The sequence below is a fragment of the Cherax quadricarinatus genome, chromosome 50 (assembly GCF_038502225.1).
Source record: "Cherax quadricarinatus isolate ZL_2023a chromosome 50, ASM3850222v1, whole genome shotgun sequence".
Taxonomy (NCBI): Eukaryota; Metazoa; Arthropoda; class Malacostraca; order Decapoda; family Parastacidae; genus Cherax; species Cherax quadricarinatus.
Window position 1 is genome coordinate 29,577,616 of NC_091341.1, and position 19,955 is coordinate 29,597,570.

General features: G+C 39.7%; 1 protein-coding gene across 1 annotated transcript in view; it reads left to right on the plus strand.

Moving 5' to 3' along the window:
* The window catches only part of LOC128695338 (glutamate receptor ionotropic, kainate 2-like), a 286,847-nt gene that overhangs the window by 76,943 nt on the left and 189,949 nt on the right, over positions 1-19,955 (plus strand). The window contains exon 7 of the mRNA XM_070095365.1: positions 10,806-10,829. Coding sequence (XP_069951466.1) covers positions 10,806-10,829 — 24 coding nt within the window. The remainder of the gene's footprint in view (positions 1-10,805; positions 10,830-19,955) is intronic.

The window sequence follows — 19,955 nt, forward strand, 5'->3', positions numbered from 1 at the left end:
GGAGGATGACAGTTGGCAAACTTTACACGATCTACAATAGGTAGTGATATCTGAGGACATTTTTGGCCAAAAATAGGTTTCCCTAATTTTATTTAAGGTTTTACGATGCGAGAAATGTCCGGCCACTGGCAGGTCATGAGCCATTTTAAGAACAGTCTCTCTGCATTGACTTGGAACAACTAAGATGGAATAGTCTATCTCATCTGAATTTAATTTAAATACTGACTTGTAGAAGATACCTTTTATATATTCAAATTTATATGAAAAGTTTTTCCTTTGGATAACTTGATTTTGTTTAGCGGCATTATGGCAATTCTGAAGAGAAGGGCAATTACGTTGTAAATTGACAAAGGAGTCCTTCGATATGTCTAAAGGCTTAAAGTCAGGGAAAATCAAAGGATGGACATTAGGAGAAGCCTGGGCTTTTGTCTGAGCCCTAGTCAAGACATTTATGGTATCGGAGGTGATATCTTCACTTTCATCTAACAAGTGAACCGGTGAACCGGTGAAACTACTACCTCGCTTTCGAGAGTAGCATCACTGGTTTTTAATCCCACGTGAATCTCGCGAGACATTGTCTCATCTGAACTTTCGAAGGGCTTCTCTGACTCTACAGGAGGAGGATCTGAAACACTTATGTCCATCTTTGGTGCTGAAAGGTCAACCTCAGAAGGAAGAATGGCACCTTTTACATTACCTATTAGTACGGGGCAACAAGTGATGGGAGCTAGTACGGCTTCAGACCAACCTGTGAACCATTTAGACCTAATGTAACAACGGATGGTAGGAAAAGTGTCCGTACGGCCCAAGTAGTCTGAAAGTATAGCAGAGGAATGAGTTTCTTTAAGGTTAGGGAACAGCTTATCAGAAATGACTATACATATGCATCCAGTGTCTCGTAAAATGGTAGATACATTAAGTCCATTAACTGTTCCTGGACAGAAGGGTGCTTGGTCTTTACAGTCTTTAAAACATCTTCCAACTTTTTGGACCTTCTTAGAAGGACAATCTTGACGTTTATGTCCCTTAACACCACACAAATGACAAACAGGAATAAAAGAAGTCATTTTACTTTCCACTAGAGGCTTTGATTTCTTAAGGTCTGATGAACCCTTACCCTTAGGGTTCGATCCCTTTAGGTCTTTATAGGAATTGTGAGCCTCAGCATACAGGTCAGCAGCCTCAGCAACTTCCTCAGCTTTAATCAGGTTACGTTCTCTGATGAATGTTCGTATCTGAAGGGGAAGAGCTGTCAGGAACTGGTCAGCAACCATTAAGTCTCTAAGAGATTCATAACTGCGATCAATTCCTGAACTCTCTATCCAAAAGTCGAACAAACGAAAGAGTGTTACCTGTAACTGCTGAAAGTTCTGGCCAGGCTGTAAGGTGGCATACCTGAAATCTTTCCTGTAAGAATTAGTGTTTTTTTGGTATGCTTTAAGGATTGCCTTCTTCAGTAGGTTATAATTACATATATCCTGCGACAAAGTTGCATAGATATTCAAAGCGGTACCAGAAAATAACATTCCTAACCTGGTAGCCCAGGTGTCAGCAGGCCATTCACAGAGGGTAGCGGTATTTTCAAACCTGATAATGTATGAAGTTATGTCTTCACCCTCTGTGAAGGGAGGTAAATTAGGTGTTGGAATATGTGCACTAGCTGCACGTTGTTCCATTACTCCTTCATCTAATTGCTGTTGTGAGAAAGTTAACTTTTTATTCTCTAATTCAAGGCGAGCTTGTTCGAGCTCGCGATCCTTTTCTCTCTCTCTCTCAACTCATGTTCTCTAGCTCTTTCCTCAACTTCTCTATCCTTTGCTCTTTCCTCAAGTTCCCTTAATTTAACTTGTTCTTCACGTACTTTAGCTCTCTCCTCACGATCAAGTCTATCACGCTCCTTTTTGTCTTCTCTTTCTCTTTCTATTCCCTCTCTTTCAAGTCTTTCCTGGATCTTAACACTAATGAAAGATTCTAAATTTTTCCCTGTTATTCCTAACTTACTTCCAGCATTCATCCAAAACTGGTATTCCTCCATATTTGCAAGAATAACTTAAACTATCAGGGGAAATTGAAACAGGTATTAAAGAAAACGGAGGGTTCAATTCCTGCTCCGCTCAAACTGTAAATAAACCAGAGGGCTCGATCCCTGTTTCAATTAAACAATATGTATTAATTAAAACGAAGGGTTCTATGCCGGCTCCGAGCAAACAGTAAGTAGAATGGGGTCACTTGACCATCCAATCTTCTCACCAACAAATCAAAAGTGTCCTATGACAGTTCCCTTGATATAATAAAGAGCTCAATGAAACAAATTGTCACTGGAAAATCTCGGGTCCCTAAAGTTTAATCCTCCAAAGTGTTTCAAGCTCACAAGAAAGGTGGCAGAATTAAATATTATATCCTGCCTGACTTGACTTACAATAAATTGAGACTATAACAATCACCAAATCTTTTAAATACCTGTACTGTAGTCCTACCATAGAGAATGATTACTCATGGCTGGTGGTAACCGTCTGTGGTATGCAGCATTGAAGGTCCAATGGTAGATTCGAGGTGAAGTTGAATTTTGATTCAGTAGAGTTGATCCTGGCAAGGTCGCCACTTGTGAAGGCTTACTCAGCCCTGTAACAACTTCAGACAGTATTACTAAGGCTGGCTCCTCCTCAGGAAAATTAGTGAATAGAAAAAGAAATAATAACAGACAAACACTTTATTATATAGAAAATATAAAACACTTAAATATGAAATATTAATCCTACATTAAAGAAAATGAAAAATGAAAAATATAAATGATAACTGAATTCAACGCTAATATATATAGGGGTGTCTGGTGTTGGTGACACTGAGTGTTGTTGAAATCGTAGCCGTTGCTGATGATGGGCGGGGGGGGGGGGTCGCAGGTGTTGGTTACAACCCACTGGCTCGTTCTAGTGGCCGTAAGTAATCTTTCCCGATGACAGGAGATCAGGTTCTTGACCGCTGTAATGATGAGGGGTTATGTCCTGATTCTTCATACAAGTGCACAGGCAAGTAAATCCAATATGGGACGTCTCCAGGACGTTAGTCCGTCTCCAGTTTTTCTCGTTGATTGACAGGTGACCCTCACTGACATCCAAGCTGAAAAGATAGACAGGTTACCCACTGCTTAAATAATCACTCTCCATGATAAGTACAATACCTAAAAGACGTGGTGATTATTACAACAGTCAACTTAGAGCAAGGCTGAAAAGACTAAGTTTATTATTGGTCCAAAGTGAAGCTTTCAACCAATAAATCCACTAGAATACAAGGCAGGCATGTACTTACAGTAGTGTTGGGAACTGTGAGTCGAGTGATTTACTGTTTGACCAGAGCCCCACACGTCTCCTTTCGGGGGGGGGGAAGAGGGAGGGGAAGGGATAGTGGGAGCTAGACTGACCCTATGCTAACAAGCAGCCGGCAAACAAACTATCACTTTAGGGGTGGGGGAAAAAAGGCGGGAATAGCGGGAGCTTGACTTACCCTACCTTAACAAGTAGCCGGCAATGCAACTATTGTTGCTGTATAGTCCTTGTGGCTTAGCGCTTCTTTTTGATTATAATAATAATAATAATGCAACTATTGTTACTATATATTCACAAGTGGTAAATACCACTGATTATAGCATCAATACTCCTCCTCACAGGAAAAATCATTCCCACCTTTCATGGCAGGTCGGCAGAGCCTTTTATACCGACAGCTGGTGTCCCACAAGGTTCTTGTCTCAGTCCACTTCTGTTCAACATTTATGTGAATGACCTTCCTCAACCAGAGTTTAATGATACAGTTGTGACACAGTTTGCAGATGATGTTATTCATGTCGTCTCATCAACTCCGGTAATAGGAAAATACAAGTATGAGAGAGTCATAGAAAAAATGAATATTGAACTTCGTCGAACATCTAATTGGGAAAAGAAATGGAGAATTACAACTAATCCTGACTAGGTCCTTGTTAGCACGATAGGATGTTTTGCATCAACAATTGAAGATAAAGGGGGTATCTCCATCAGAGGTACACCTGTAGCCATTAGAAACCCTAACAAGATTTTGGGATATGACATAGACAGGCTGCTCCACTCAACATCTCATGTAACTAAAAAGATCAACATAGCTAAAGCCGGTCTTAGCAGTCTCTTTCGATTCAATCAAGCCCCTCAACATGTCAAAAAACATCTGTATAAAATGTTAATAAGACCTCTACTCGAATACCCTTGTGTCCCAATGTCATTAACAACAAAGACCAACATGCTACGGTTACAAAGGGTCCAGAATAGAGCTCTTCGCTTCATTACCGATACCAGGAGGAGAGACAGAGTAAAAATGGCAGATTTACACATACAAGATATTACTGCCATAAATGTACGCCTTGACACCCTAAAAAAGAAACAACTTTATACAATGCAAGAACTATACATGCCAGATAGAGAACATCCTATACAAGTGGTAAATACCACGGATTATATCATCAATACTCCTCACAGGACTCAAAGAATGACTCTCCCACAGAGGGTCTGTCGTTTTATACATAAAGATGATTACCCTCGACCCATGATATTGAGCAACCTCCCTGATGAAGAAGATTGGGTACCACCAGAACCCTTCTATGTATACTGAGAAAATCATCGCCCCCAATTAGGGAGACATCTTATATAACAATCTAATGTAAAAATTATGCTATTTACCATGGCTGGACACCACCTGTAAGAAGCCATTGTCACGGAATTCTATAAACTGGCCAGAAAATTATTGCCTTCATTGTCGCATAAATATCCGTTGTGCAATCCCAAAAAAAAAAAAAAAAAAAAAAAAAAATTGCAACTTGTATAATTACTACCAATTCAGAGTCATGTACTTATATACCTATTATATCTATGTGTCTCTGATGGGTTAGTATTATACCTCTTAAAGAATATCTTATCACTTCACATACACTTTTTAAATTACACCAAAGTGGTTAGGCCACTTACCTTTTATATCCTACCTCTCTCCCCCTTCCCACCCTTTTCCAAAATTTCTATCCTTACCCATCCTTCTTCCTTACCCATCTCACCAAAGCTCTGGTCTGGATACCAATACCAATATTCCCTCGCTACTCCTATCTATTGAACTTTTCCCTCACAGACCCTCCTATTAATCCTTGAATTTATAATATAGATATTATTGTATAACGTATTTTACTAGGGAATTGTATTAGTAATTCACCTTTTATTATTTTCTAGCGTTGTAGTATAGTAGTGGAAAGTAAGAGCGACACCTCACTTATAGTTTTAACTATTTAACAAGTCTTGTTGTTGTCTAAGAGCAACTTACCTCTGGTTTTCAGGTGACTTTATGGCCTTTCAAAATAAACGAAGACCACTAGTTCTAACACTGTATATTCTGTTAAGTATTGGAACATGTTCTTTTATGGCTTGTGATCTTGGTTTTGTATGGAGGTTTTTATGTCCTCTTTTGTTCTTCGTACTCCATTTTATGTCCTCTCTTGTTTTTCGTACTCCACATCGTTACTTTGCACTCAATATGGATGTTTTAAGCCATTGATAATCTGGGTTCTGATATTGTTGGTTACATCTCTGTGAAGTGCCGGACTTAGGTGGTTGGGGGCCCGGGACCAATTTGGTTTGGGGGCCCCTTGCATTAGAACGGTCTAACTCTAATGGTTAGATGACTTTTAAGTTTCTCCTTGGAAAACTTTCGCCACTCTCAATATACGTACGATCCTCTTAAGATGAAGAAATAAAATAAATTGGATTTATAATGTATTTTAGCACCCTTTCGGTTCATTTGCAAGTGTAACTCGAAACTAATTTACAGACTTATGAGGAGTTATCTTCAGTCAGATGAAATATTACAAGTCAGGTACATTCCATGCTTTTCTGATGGAAAAAACTCTGATGACTCCGTCAAAATCCAATGAGCGCAGGATGTCATATTCCATGTTTAGGACCGTCAGTTTCACAAGGCATCCTTGCTTCATGCTTGTTCGTAGCCGGTTCTCACTACCAAACTGTTGTTCACATACTGACCACGAACAAGCAGTCATTCACACTGCAGAGCCCTGCACACCCAGGATGATGATGTGCTGTGGGTCAGCCTCTCGTCATGCAGCTGATGACGTGCTCGCATCGATAATGTAACACCAGCAATCAGATGTTTCATAAGAACATAATGGAGGAACACTGCAGAAGGCCTACTGGCCCATACAAGGCAGGACCTTATCAAAACGACCCAAAGCTACCCAAGAAATAACTCCCGTACCCAATGACACTAATCAGACCCAGAACCTCCCACTCATACATTTGTCCAATCTCTTCTTAAAGCTACCCAAGGTCCTAGCCTCTATCACCCCACTGGGAAGATTGTTCCACGCATCCACAACTTTGTTAGAAAACCAGTACTTAACTATGTCCTTTCTAAATCTAAATTTATCCAACTTAAATCCATTATTTCTGGTTCTTACCTGGTTCGACACCCTCAATACCATATTAATATCTCCTTAGTTTATGCCCGTCATCAACTTATACACCTCAATGATATCTCCTCTCATTCCACGTCTCTCCAGAGAGTGGAGATTTAAGGCTTTAAGTCTATCTTCATATGGGAGATTCCTTACACAATATATCTTTTTAACATATCACTACAAACTGGCATAGTGCCTGATAAGTGGAAAATGTCAAATGTAATACCTATTTACAAGGCATGTGACAGGTCCTTGGCTTCGAACTATAGACCAATAAGCCTTACCTCCATAGTGGAAAAATTTATGGAATCAATAATTGCCGAAGCAATTCGTAGCCATCTTGACAGGCACAGATTGATTAATGATTCTCAACACGGTTTTACAAAGGGGCGTTCTTGTCTTACGAATTTACTAACTTTTTTCACTAAGGTGTTTGAGGAGGTAGATCATGGAAATGAATATGATATTGTGTGGTATAAACCTTGGTAATAAATACCGACAAGTTGGTTTAGAAAGACACGTAAGCAAACACTACAACATATTTATTAGAAAACGTTTCGGTCCTTGGACCTTGATTACTTGATCAAGGTCCCAGGACCGAAACGTTTTCTAATAAATATGTTATAGTGTTTCCTTACGTGTCTTTCTAAACCAACATGATATTGTGTATATGGACTTCAGTAAGGCTTTCGATAAAGTTCCACACCAGAGGCTATTGAGGAAACTTAGAGCACACTGAATAGGAGGAGAAATTTTTTCCTGGGTAGAGGCATGGCTGACAAATAGACAGCAGAGAGTTTGCATAAATGGGGAGAAATCAGAATGGGGGCACGTCACAAGCGGTGTTCCTCAGGGGTCAGTGTTGGGCCCGTTGTTGTTCACAATTTACATAAACGACATAGATGAGGGAATAAATAGCGACATAAGCAAATTTGCTGATGACACCAAAACAGGCCGTCCAATTCATTCTAATGAGGACATTATAGCACTCCAGGATGATTTGAATAGACTGACGCAATGGTCGGAGAAGTGGCAGATGCAGTTTAATATTGACAAATGCAAAGTTCTAAATGTTGGACAGTTAAATAACCATGCCACATATAAACTAAATAATGTAGATCTTAATACTACCGATTGCGAAAAGGATTTAGGAGTTCTGGTTAGCAGTAACCTAAAACCAAGACAACAGTGCGTTAGTGTTCGCAATAAAGCTAACAGAATTCTTGGCTTCATATCTAGAAGTATAAATAATAGAAGTCTTCAGGTTGTTCTTCAACTCTATATATCCTTGGTTAGGCCTCATTTAGACTATGCTGCTCAGTTCTGGTCACCATATTACACAATGTATATAAATGCTCTGGAAAACGTACAAAGGAGGATGACAAAGATGATCCCATGTGTCAGAAATCTTCCCTATGAGGATAGACTGAAGGCCCTGAATCTGCACTCTCTCGAAAGGCGTAGAATTATGGAGGATATGATCAAGGTGTATAAATGGAAAACAGGAATAAATAAAGGGGATGTAAATAGTGTGCTGAAAATTTCCAGCCAAGACAGGACTCGCAGCAATGGTTTCAAGCTGGAAAAATTCAGATTCAGGAAGGATATAGGAAATTACTGGTTTGGTAATAGAGTTGTGGATGAGTGGAACAAGCTCCCGAGTACAGTTATTGAGGCTAAAACGTTGTGTAGTTTTAAAAATAGGTTAGATAAATACATGAGTGTGTGTGGGTGGGTGTGAGTTGGACCTGACTAGCTTGTGCTACTGGGTCTGGTACAGTGCTCCATCCTTGAGTGGGGATGACCAGACTGGGTGGGTCATTGGGATAATCCGGGGGGTGTGTCATTGGTCTGATCCGAGGGGGGGACATGGACCTGCTCCGCATGAGTCAGTAGGCCTGTTGCAGTGTTCCTTCTTTCTTATGTTTTTATGTTCTTAAGTCATTTTAGTCATTCTTCTCTGTATGTTCTCCAATGAGTCTATATCCATCCTGTAGTAAGGGGACCAAAACTGAGCAGCATAATCTAAATGAGGCCTCACCAGTGATGTATAAAGCTGTAAAATAACTTTTGGGCTTCTGTTACTTATACTTCTTGAGATAAATCCAAGTAATCTGTTTGCCTTGTTGCACACACTAAGGCACTGCTGTCTTGGCTTCAGGTTTCTGCTTACCATGACTCCCAAGTCCTTTTCACACTCTGTATGATGAAGCTCTACTTCACCTAGATTATAGCTTCGAGGGTCATTTTCATTACCAAGGACCAGTACCTTACACTTATCCACATTGAACTTCATCTGCCATTTTTCAGACCAAGACATTAATTTGTCTAAATCCTCCTGCAGTTCATTGCTATCCTCCTCAGAATGAATCATACGGCCTATCTTTGTATCATCAGCAAACTTGCTCATGTCACTCGTAATCCCTTCATCAAGGTCATTAATGTAAATTATGAACAAGAGAGGGCCTAACACTGATCCTTGTGGAACGCCACTAGTAACTAAGCCCCATTCTGATTTGAACCCATTAATGGAAACTCCCTGCTTTCTATTGGTAAGCCATGCCTCTATCCATGCTAGAACTTTACCTCCTATACCATGAGCTGCCACTTTTCTTAAGAGTCTCTTGTGAGGTACTCTATCGAAGGCTTTACTAAAATCCAAATAAACAATATCATATTCTTTATCACTGTCTACTGCCTCAAATGTTCTATTGAAGAATGTCAGTAAGTTTGTCAGGCAGGAACGACCTCTCGTAAACCCATGCTGAGATTCATTTATCAAGTTATGCTCTTCAAGGTGACTTCTAATAATGTCAGTTATAATTGCTTCTAGTAATTTGCCAAGTATAGATGTCAGGCTTATTGGACGGTAATTTGAAGGAGTGGACTTATCTCCTGATTTGAATATAGGAACCACATTGGCCATCTTCCACAACTCTGGCACAACACCAGTAAGGATGGATGCATTGAACACACTCGTTAATTGCTGACTAAGTTCCATCTTGCATTCCTTAAATACCCTGGAAAGTAACTCGTCTGGCCCTGGGGACTTATTTTGCTTCAGTTTGTCTATCTGTTTGATAACCATGTATAGACAGCCTGTACTGTCAGAACACACAGCCTAGCCGTCTGTTCTGACTAGTTCATATTCCGTGGCATTTAAGTGCTGCCCTCTGTAGGCTCACCCAGGTCAGTGGGAGGCTGAGCCCATTCGGCCTCACTCCTAGGCCGACCGACCTGATAGGCACAAGTGCTCCCCCTCCACGGACTGGCTTCCGGTCACTCCCTCACACTGCCCGTTGTGTACTCCTATCCAATTAAAGCCAAACTAGTCCATGGCCGTATCATTGCTACCTACGCTACCTTCATCGGCACTAAACCGCTGTTCAGCAGCAAGAACAGTAATAACAGTGGTGACAGCGGTGGGATAGGAGTGAGTACACATGTCCCTCGTGACAATCCCACCACAATTCAAACTCTTGCATACATTTTGTCTTTTTGTGATCTCATCAATTCTCAGTATAATGTGTCATAATATTTTTCATCATTTGGTGGAGAGCCCCTTCTGGAGTGGGCCCCAGGGCCCCTCCCCATTATCCGGCCGTGTCTCTGAGTTGACCTGAAGTGAGGTTATGAATGTCTCAACCCATTGATATTCCGGCTTTTGACCTAGCCTGGTACTATAACTGTAATCTATACTTAGACTACTGTGAATGTTCAAATATCTTTTAGATTTCCTTGTACGTTAATTCCTGCAACTTTTTATTAATGTTTTATGTCTCTTGTTTTTATTTCATTCTTTTTTCCTTAATGAGATCAGATTTATTTTTATGTTACGAAAAACCATTAATAGATTCTTTCCCACCTTCCTGCCTGGTGAGAAGATGAGAGCATAATCTCACTGGAAAAGGATTTGACTGCAACAATTATGCTCTCTGTAGTTCAGAGTGTATTAAAATGTATGAAAAAGTTTGGTAAATCTCTTAAATATTTAAAAAAATTACGAATTGGTCTATGAGACCAACGGAAAGAATTGTGATTACCGGAAAAAATGGTTATTATGTAGGTTAATCAGTGTTGCATTAAGTCGTAGAACTTTAATTATACAGAACTAGCAAAAATCTGTTTTTTTAATGTAATTCATTTTATTTATAATGGCTCAGGATTTGTGTAGATATTATCTTAGGCTTCATCAGATGTGCTTCGTGAGGGCGACTGGCAGATAAATATATCGTAAGCATTGCTTCAACAATATTTAATAATGCATTTTCTTTGGTATTATATAAAATAATAGTTGCTAAAGAGGATTTTCTTCTTTTTGTTGCAGAAAAGCAACATGACATTCTTGAAGGTAAGATCAGCCTTCAGTGTCTTATGGCTAAGATGAGAGCATAATCTCACTGGTTAACGCTCTCGCTTCACACGGTGAGGGCCTGGGTTCGATTCCCAGCCAGAGTAGAAACATTGGACGTGTTTCTTTCCACCTGTTGTCTATGTTCCCCATCAGTAAAATGGGTACCTGGGTGTTAGTCGACTGGTGTGGGTCGCATCCTGGGACACTGACCTAAGGAGGCCTGGTCACAGACCGGGCCGCGGGGGCGTTGACCCCCGGAACTCTCTCCAGGTAAACTCCAGGTATGATTTCAAAGTTGGCTTCGTCAGCCCTGCGAAAATTTGTTGGAAAAATGTTTAATTTATATTAAGGTTGCATGAGAACGTCGAGACTTTAAACTAGGAATAGTTAGTGGTATGGGTTTTGGCAGGAAAGCAGTGAAGTCCCAGTGTAGTAATATTACGAGTTCTAGGGGAACTAGTAATAATAAGAACGAGATAGATATTGAAAAGCCAGGGACCTTGGGTGATAAGACAGTAATAGTTTAGTAGAAAAATGAAAAAGGGGAAAGGGTAAAGAAAAGGGGAGAGTTTTCAATTTTTTTATGCAAATTTCCCCCAGATGCTGGGAATAAAATAAAGTTGAGATTATTTGTTAGTGAAAAAAACATTGGTTTGCCAACTAACGGGTTTAATTAAAGTCGGAATGCCTGGGGAAATGTCATATTCGGGGTTTTAAATTTTCCCAAAGAAGATAGAAGTATTGGGAGGGGGGGGTGGCATTGTTTTCCCGAGATCCCCGGAACTGTTGCAAAAAAACGGGTTTAAGTCTGAAGAAACACACAAGTCTTTTTGGGAAAGGGGTTTCCAGAGGGCAAAAAAAAACTGTTTTTTGGGGAGTGAAAACCGTCCCCAAACTTAGATGGGACCAAAAACTACTATGGGGGGAAAATTTTAAGGCCAACACGATAATGTAGAATTTAGGGGTTTTAATTTTAGAAATGTTGATTAAATTTTTTAAGGGGGGAATTTAGAATCATACGACCCCCCAGAAGTATTTAAAGATTTTGAAGCAGTTTGACAAAACCTACGGGGGAAAAAAATTCTTAAAACAGTTTGGAAACCAAAAACCCCTTGTTAAAAATTTTTAGAAATTTCAGGGAACTGGGTGAAGGGGACCACAAATCAATTACATTTACTTTGGGAAGGGAAGTACGTTGGTAGCTTTCTCAGTAACAGTCCCAGTTTTTCCCAAACAGATTACTTTTTAAGAGAACACTTATCATCTGTTGACGGGGGTAACGAAAAAGGGGCTATCAAATGAAAAATTTTCTAACACTATAAAATGCTGCTCAAAGAGCTTTTAACCCCCCATATAAAGAAATTAGATCAAATGAAATAAAAAGGGGATGAAAAAGGCTCAAAATCTCCCGGGGAAAAAAGAAAGGAATTTAGGGCGTATAAAAAGAGGTAGGGTATTTTATGAATCGATATTGGACTGGGGACTTTAAAAAAGGGGAAAGAAAAAAGCTAAAAGGGGCCCAAAAAATTTAAAGTTATGGGATTCTAAAACAAACCCCAAAAATTTTTTTCCAGGTCTATAGAACAAAAAGTTAAAAGATAAAAAGGCCCCCTTAAAAAAAACCCTGGGAAACCTTACAAAAGAAATGAAATGTGTTGATTTTAAATAATTATTTTCCCCTTTTTTTTACACAGGAAAACCAACAATATTCCAGAAAATTTTTTTTACAGTGGGCTAGAAAAAGATAAATTATGTAACATCACAGTCACTGGGGAGATGTTTGTGAGGTTAAAAGACAGACTAAAAAATAAGTCTTGGTCCCGATGAGGTTTTTTTAAAAGGGGTTTTTAAGGAATCAAAAATGGAACTCAGAACCATTAACTAATATTTTTAATTTATCCCCTTCAAACGGGGGAGTGTCTGAAAGTGGGAAGATGGCTAATGAACTCCCATTTTAAACAAGGGGACAAGTCGTTACCGTCAAATTACCGCCCAATAAGCCTGACCTCAATTGTAGGCAAATTACTAGAGTCAATTATAGCTGAGATTATAAGAAGCCATCTCGATAAGCATAGCTTGATTAATGATACTCAGCATGGATTCACAAGAGGCCGGTCTTGTCTAACTAATTTATTAACTTTCTTCAGTAAAGCTTTTGAGGCTGTTGACCACAATAAAGAATTTGATATTATTTACTTAGATTTTAGTAAGGCTTTTGATAGAGTTCCGCACCATAGACTGTTAAAGAAAGTGGCAGCTCATGGCATTGGGGGAAAAGTGCTCTCGTGGATCGAGTCATGGCTCACTGACAGGAAGCAGAGAGTGTCCATAAATGGGGTTAAATCCGAGTGGGGATCTGTAACAAGTGGCGTTCCACAGGGATCAGTCTTGGGCCCGTTGTTGTTTATAATATATATCAATGATCTTGATGAGGGAATTACTAGTGATATGAGCAAATTCGCCGATGACACAAAGATAGGTAGGATAATTGATTCAAACGTAGATGTTAGGGAACTTCAGGAGGATTTAAACAAACTCTATTCTTGGTCAGAAAAGTGGCAGATGCAGTTCAATGTAGATAAATGCAAGGTTCTGAGGCTTGGGAGTGCCCATAACACTAGTACTTATAAATTAAATGATGTAGAACTTAGCCATACAGATTGCGAAAAGGACTTGGGGGTTATGGTGAGCAGCAACCTTAAACCAAGACAGCAATGCCTAAGCGTACGTAATAAGGCAAATAGATTACTGGGATTTATATCAAGAAGTGTAAGCAACAGAAGTCCAGAGGTCATACTGCAGCTTTATACATCATTAGTAAGGCCTCACCTAGATTATGCAGCTCAGTTCTGGTCTCCGTATTACAAAATGGACATAAATTCGTTAGAAAACATTCAGCGTAGGATGACTAAATTAATACATAGCATCAGAAATCTTCCTTATGAAGAAAGATTGAAGACTCTTAAGTTACATTCACTTGTTAGACGAAGAATGAGGGGAGACCTGATCGAAGTGTATAAGTGGAAGATAGGTATAAATAAAGGGGATATTAATAAGGTCTTGAGGATGTCTCTCCAAGAGAGAACGCGCAGTAATGGATTTAAATTAGGTAAGTTTAGATTTAGAAAGGACATAGGAAAGTATTGGTTTGGAAATAGGGTAGTTGATGAGTGGAACAGTCTACCTAGTTGGGTTATTGAGGCTGGGACTTTGGGTAGTTTCAAATCTAGGTTGGATAAGTACATGAGTGGGAGGGGTTGGATTTGAGTGGGACTTTCACATCAGAGCTTATTTCTTGGGTGGCATTGAAAATTGGGTTGGGCAAATGTTTTGTTAGTGGGATGAATTGTAAAGGACCTGCCTAGTATGGGCCAGCAGGCCTCCTGCAGTGTTCCTCCTTTTCTTATGTTCTTATGTTCTTATAAATTATGTATAAATGGCATTTGATGATTCACATGTGTGTGTTGTGTCGGGTGTAGTTACATGTTCCTTAGATACGTATAGAGATACACAAACAACCCGCACGTAGAAGAGAGGAGCTTAAGACGACGTTTCGGACCCACCGAAACGTTATCGTATAGAAATATTATTCACCATCATGGATAGAGTTCTCAGAAGTCATTAATTATATATGAAGTAGACACATGTGTAGAATTCGTGAATAAATTTAAGATACATGTGCATGTCTGTAATTACTAGATTTACTTAAAGTTAAAGTTACATGTACCTGGTACATGTAACTTTAACCACTCATACGTAGAGAGAAATCAAATATGGAAAATGGCATTAACTTATTGAGCACCAGACATATGCGGCTGAATTTTATGTAGAAAATGTTATGTATGAAGATTGTCACATATGTCTGTGATATGTATGTTATTAACCCACATTTGCCTGGGTAAGGCGTGTATGGTAACAATCACTGATCCAACCAGATGTTGGTCGCATCGTAATCCATGATAGGTATCCCCATTTTGCATAATTCCAGCCTTCTGTACGTTAATTCACGCGAAATTAATAATGCTGAATATAGTTAAATAAAGCCTTAAAGATATAAAGCTGAGGTCAGTGGTCACGTGTGGTCATACCTGCCTAAGCTCTTGGGAGTTAGCGTGGGCTGTTACCAAGCACCATGACTTGTTGTAGTGTTTTAGAATCTCAGGTTCAAGTGTTGGAGATTCTACTTCTTCTGGAGGAAAATAGGAAGCTGAAGCTTCTCATAGATGAGTTTGGGAGCGAGTGTCAGAAGGATTTAGCTGGTAAGGAAGGAATGGTCACCAGCAGTGATAGTGGCAGCCGCTTTAAGTGGCAAGTGGTTCACAGTTCAGGAAGAAGGAAGATGAGGAGAGTTAATAGAGAAGATGTGAAGGTAGGAAATCGATTCTCTGTTCTCCAAGACGAGTGTACTTCAGTGGTTAGTGAGGTTGAAGGTACCACAGATTCCCCTGCTAATCAAGGTAAGAATATTTTAATAGTAGGCGATTCTCAGGTAAGATATATGGACCGTGCATTTTGTAACAGAGACAGAAAGGTCAGACAGAGAGTGTGTCTTCCTGGAGCTGGTGTTGGTGACATAGTCAGCAGGTTGGATAATATTATGGCAGGTAATGGGAACAAGCCCATTATCTGTCTTAGTGCTGGGGGTAATGACATTGGGAAAGGCAGGAGAGAGGAGCTGCTGGATAAGTACAGGTCAGCCATAGAAGCAGTTAGGTCTAAGGGAGGGATCCCAGTCATATGTAGCATCTTGCCTAGAAATGGAGAGGGCAATGAATGGATGTCTAGGGCAATTGGTATAAATTGCTGGCTAGACAGGTACTACAAGGAACTTGTAATCCCATTCATTCATAACTGGGACCTATTCTTTGGCAAACGTGATATGTATGCAAGGGATGGGGTTCATCTCTCTGGGGATGGAGTGGTTGCATTAGCCAATTCAATTGAGAGGGTAATTGATGACTTGTCTAGGAATTTAAACTGATAGATTATAGAGGTATGGGTGTTTGTGGGAAACAATCAGGCTGCAGCATTAGGGTTAAAAACAGCAGTTATTACCGGGATACCTCAGGAATATGTTTAAAAGACAATATTCAAAATAAAGTTGCTAGTAATGACAAATCAATTGATCAACAAACAAAGACAGATAGTAGAGGGCAACGAGTGACTAGCTCCCTTACGGATTACTATACAAATAGTAGGTGTCTAAGAAATAAGATAGATGAGCTAAAATTACTTGCAAGTGTAGGTAATATAGATATTATTGGTATAACAGAGACCTGGTTCAACCTGAAAGATAGAGAAATGCCTTCTGAATGCAACATACAGGGTTATAAACTATTCCACACTGATAGGGTCAACAAAAAGGGTGGTGGAGTGGCGATGAAAGTCAGAGAAAATTTAAATTGTTGTCTTAGACATGATATAAGATTAGAAACATCGAACAAAGAATCTGTTTGGCTACAGATTCTCGAGGGACGTGACAAATTAATTTTGGGTGTGATTTATAGGCCCCCAAACCTTGATAGGGAGGGCAGTAAGCTGTTATGGGACGAAATTCATAAGGCATCTAGATATGAAAATGTTGTGATAATGGGAGATTTTAACTTTAGACAAATTGATTGGGGCAATATGACAGGAAATCTTGAGTCTAGTGAATTTCTTGATACGGTTCAGGATTGCTTTTTAGAGCAGGTTGTGACAGAACCAACTAGAGGAAACAATCTGCTTGATCTGGTTCTTGCCAACAAAGATTCACTAATTAATAATCTTGAGGTTAATGATGAGCTTGGGGAAAGTGATCACAGATCACTTAGTTTCAATATGTCATGGAATTACCCAGATAACTGCAATCAAATCTCTGTCCCAGATTTTCGCTTGGCCGACTTCATGGGACTGAAAAATTGCTTGGGTGGGCTAAATTGGGATGTCCTGACTATGGGTCACGTAGGTGATCTTGGTTGCCAATATGACGTTTTTCAGAGCATAGTTCTAGCTGCCCAGACAACTTTTGTTCCGAGTAGGGAACTTAGATCTAACAAAAATGATCCCAAATGGATGAACAATAGAATAAAACATCTCACTGGTCAAAAGAGAGGCATATATAGGCGTATCAAAAGAGGGGATGGGCAGTTAAGAAATCAGTATATTCGATTAAAGAGAGAAATAAAAAAAAGGAGTAAGAAAAGCAAAAAGGGATTATGAGACTAAGGTCGAAAGGGATTCAAAGACTAACCCAAAAGGATTCTTTCAGGTATACAGAAGTAAGATTAGGGACAAGATAGGCCCACTTAAGAGTAACTTTGGTCAGATCACTGACAGTAATAAGGATATGTGTGAAATTCTAAATACCTACTTCCTCTCAGTTTTCACCCAGGAAAATACTAGCGATATTCCTGAAATAATAGATTATGTAGAACAGGATGATGATAAACTGTGCACGATTGCGGTAACTAGTGACATGGTTCTCAGACAAATAGAGAAACTAAAACCTAACAAATCCCCAGGTCCTGATGAACTGTTTGCAAGGGTGTTAAAGGAATGTAAAGAGGAACTTAGCATACCTTTGGCTGATCTTTTTAACATATCACTACAAACTGGCATAGTGCCTGATAAGTGGAAAATGGAAAATGTGGTAACTATTTACAAGGCAGGTGACAGGTCCTTGGCTTCGAACTATAGACCAATAAGCCTTACCTCCATAGTGGGAAAATTTATGAAATCAATAATTGCCGAAGCAATTCGTAGCCATCTTGACAGGCACAGATTGATTAATGATTCTCAACACGGTTTTACGAAGGGGCGTTCCTGTCTTACGAATTTACTAACTTTTTTCACTAAGGTGTTTGAGGGGGTAGATCATGGTAATGAATATGATATTGTGTATATGGACTTCAGTAAGGCTTTCGATAGAGTTCCACACCAGAGGCTATTGAGGAAATTTAAGGCACACGGAATAAGAAGAGAAATTTTTTCATGGGTAGAAGCATCGCTGACAAATAGACAGCAGAGAGTTTGCATAAATGGGAAGAAATCAGAATGGGGGCAAGTCACAAGCAGTGTTCCTCAGGGGTCAGTGTTGGGCCCGTTGTTGTTCACAATTTACATAAACGACATAGATGAGGGAATAAATAGCGACATAAGCAAATTTGCTGATGACTCCAAAATAGGCCGTCCAATTCATTCTAATGAGGACATTATAGCACTCCCGGATGATTTGAATAGACTGACGCAATGGTCGGAGAAGTGGCAGATGCAGTTTAATATTGACATATGCAAAGTTCTAAATGTTGGACAGTTAAATAACCATGCCACGTATAAACTAAATAATGTAGATCTTAATACTACTGATTACGAAAATGATTTAGGAGTTCTGGTTAGCAGTAACCTAAAACCAAGACAACAGTGGTAGTGTTCGTAATAAAGCTAACAGAATTCTTGGCTTCATATCTAGAAGTATAAATAATAGAAGTTCTCAGGTTGTTCTTCAACTCTATATATCCTTGGTTAGGCCTCATTTAGACTATGCTGCTCAGTTCTGGTCACCGTATTACAGAATGGATATAAATGCTCTGGAAAACGTACGGAGGAGGATGACAAAGATGATCCCATGTATCAGAAATCTTCCCTATGAGGATAGACTGAGGGCCCTGAATCTGCACTCTCTCGAAAGACGTAGAATTAGGGGGGATATGATCGAGGTGTATAAATGGAAAACAGGAATAAAGGGGATGTAAATAGCGTGCTGAAAATTTCCGACCATGACGGGACTCGCAGCAATGGTTTCAAGTTGGAAAAACTCAAATTCATGAAGGATATAGGAAAGCACTGGTTTGGTAATAGAGTTGTGGATGAGTGGAACAAACTCCCGAGTACAGTTATTGAGGCTAAAACGTTGTGTAGTTTTAAAAATAGGTTAGATAAATACATGAGTGGGTGTGGGTGGGTGTGAGTTGGACCTGACTAGCTTGTGATGCTGGGTCTGGCACAGTGCTCCATCCTTGAGTGGGGATGACCAGACTGGGTGGGTCATTGGGATAATCCGGGGGGGGGGACATGGACCTGCTCCGCATGGGTCAATAGGCCTGTTGCAGTTAAGAAGCACCAACTTTGAAGCCAAGCTTAAGAAACACCAGCTTTGAAGCCAAGCTTAAGAAACACCAGCTTTGAAGCCAAGCTTAAGAAACACCAGCTTTGAAGCCAAGCTTAAGAAACACCAGCTTTGAAGCCAAGCTTAAGAAACACCAGCTTTGGAGCCAAGCTTAAGAAGCACCAGCTTTGAAGCCAAGCTTAAGAAACACCAGCTTTGGAGCCAAGCTTAAGAAACACCAGCTTTGAAGCCAAGCTTAAGAAACACCAGCTTTGGAGCCAAGCTTAAGAAACACCAGCTTTGAAGCCAAGCTTAAGAAACACCAGCTTTGGAGCCAAGCTTAAGAAACACCAGCTTTTAAGCCAAGCTTAAGAAACACCAGCTTTGAAGCCAAGCTTAAAAAGCTTCCTCTTGTTATCATAGAGACCAAGAGCCTAAAATGCACCAACACATAAGTTTGACATCGCACAGAAACTGCACTATCGAGATATCTTTAGCGTTTATGGTAAAGTCAATTCAATGAGGTACTCAAAATGTTTCTCATAAACATCAGCATCGCATGAAAAGCATAAAAGGAACTTCAAAGGCCAAAATCTATTTTTTTCTCTCTAAGACTGATCAGTATTTAAAGTTTAAGTATGTACTTATAGTACTCGCCACCAAATTCCTCATCCTCGAATCAACTGCAAAATACGTCACAGCACCGTGTCTTCTTTTGCAGGTGATACTGTGATCTGTATGTATGTGTCGTCCATTGACAACACGGTAAATCTCCATGGGGATATAAACCACGTTTTTCCAGTGGGCCACGGATAACAATGTGATGTTCAGTGAGGACAAATTTCAATTTGTCCGTTATGGAACACTTGAAGTTATAACTAGAACAGAGTATACAAGAAACTCTTAATACAGTAGAGCGAAAGAGTAATGTGAAGGACTTGGGAGTGTATATGGCAGAGGATCTCACCTTCATGAAACACAACAGTGTCACTTTCACATCAGTGAGGAAAATGATAGAATGGATGCTAATGATCCTT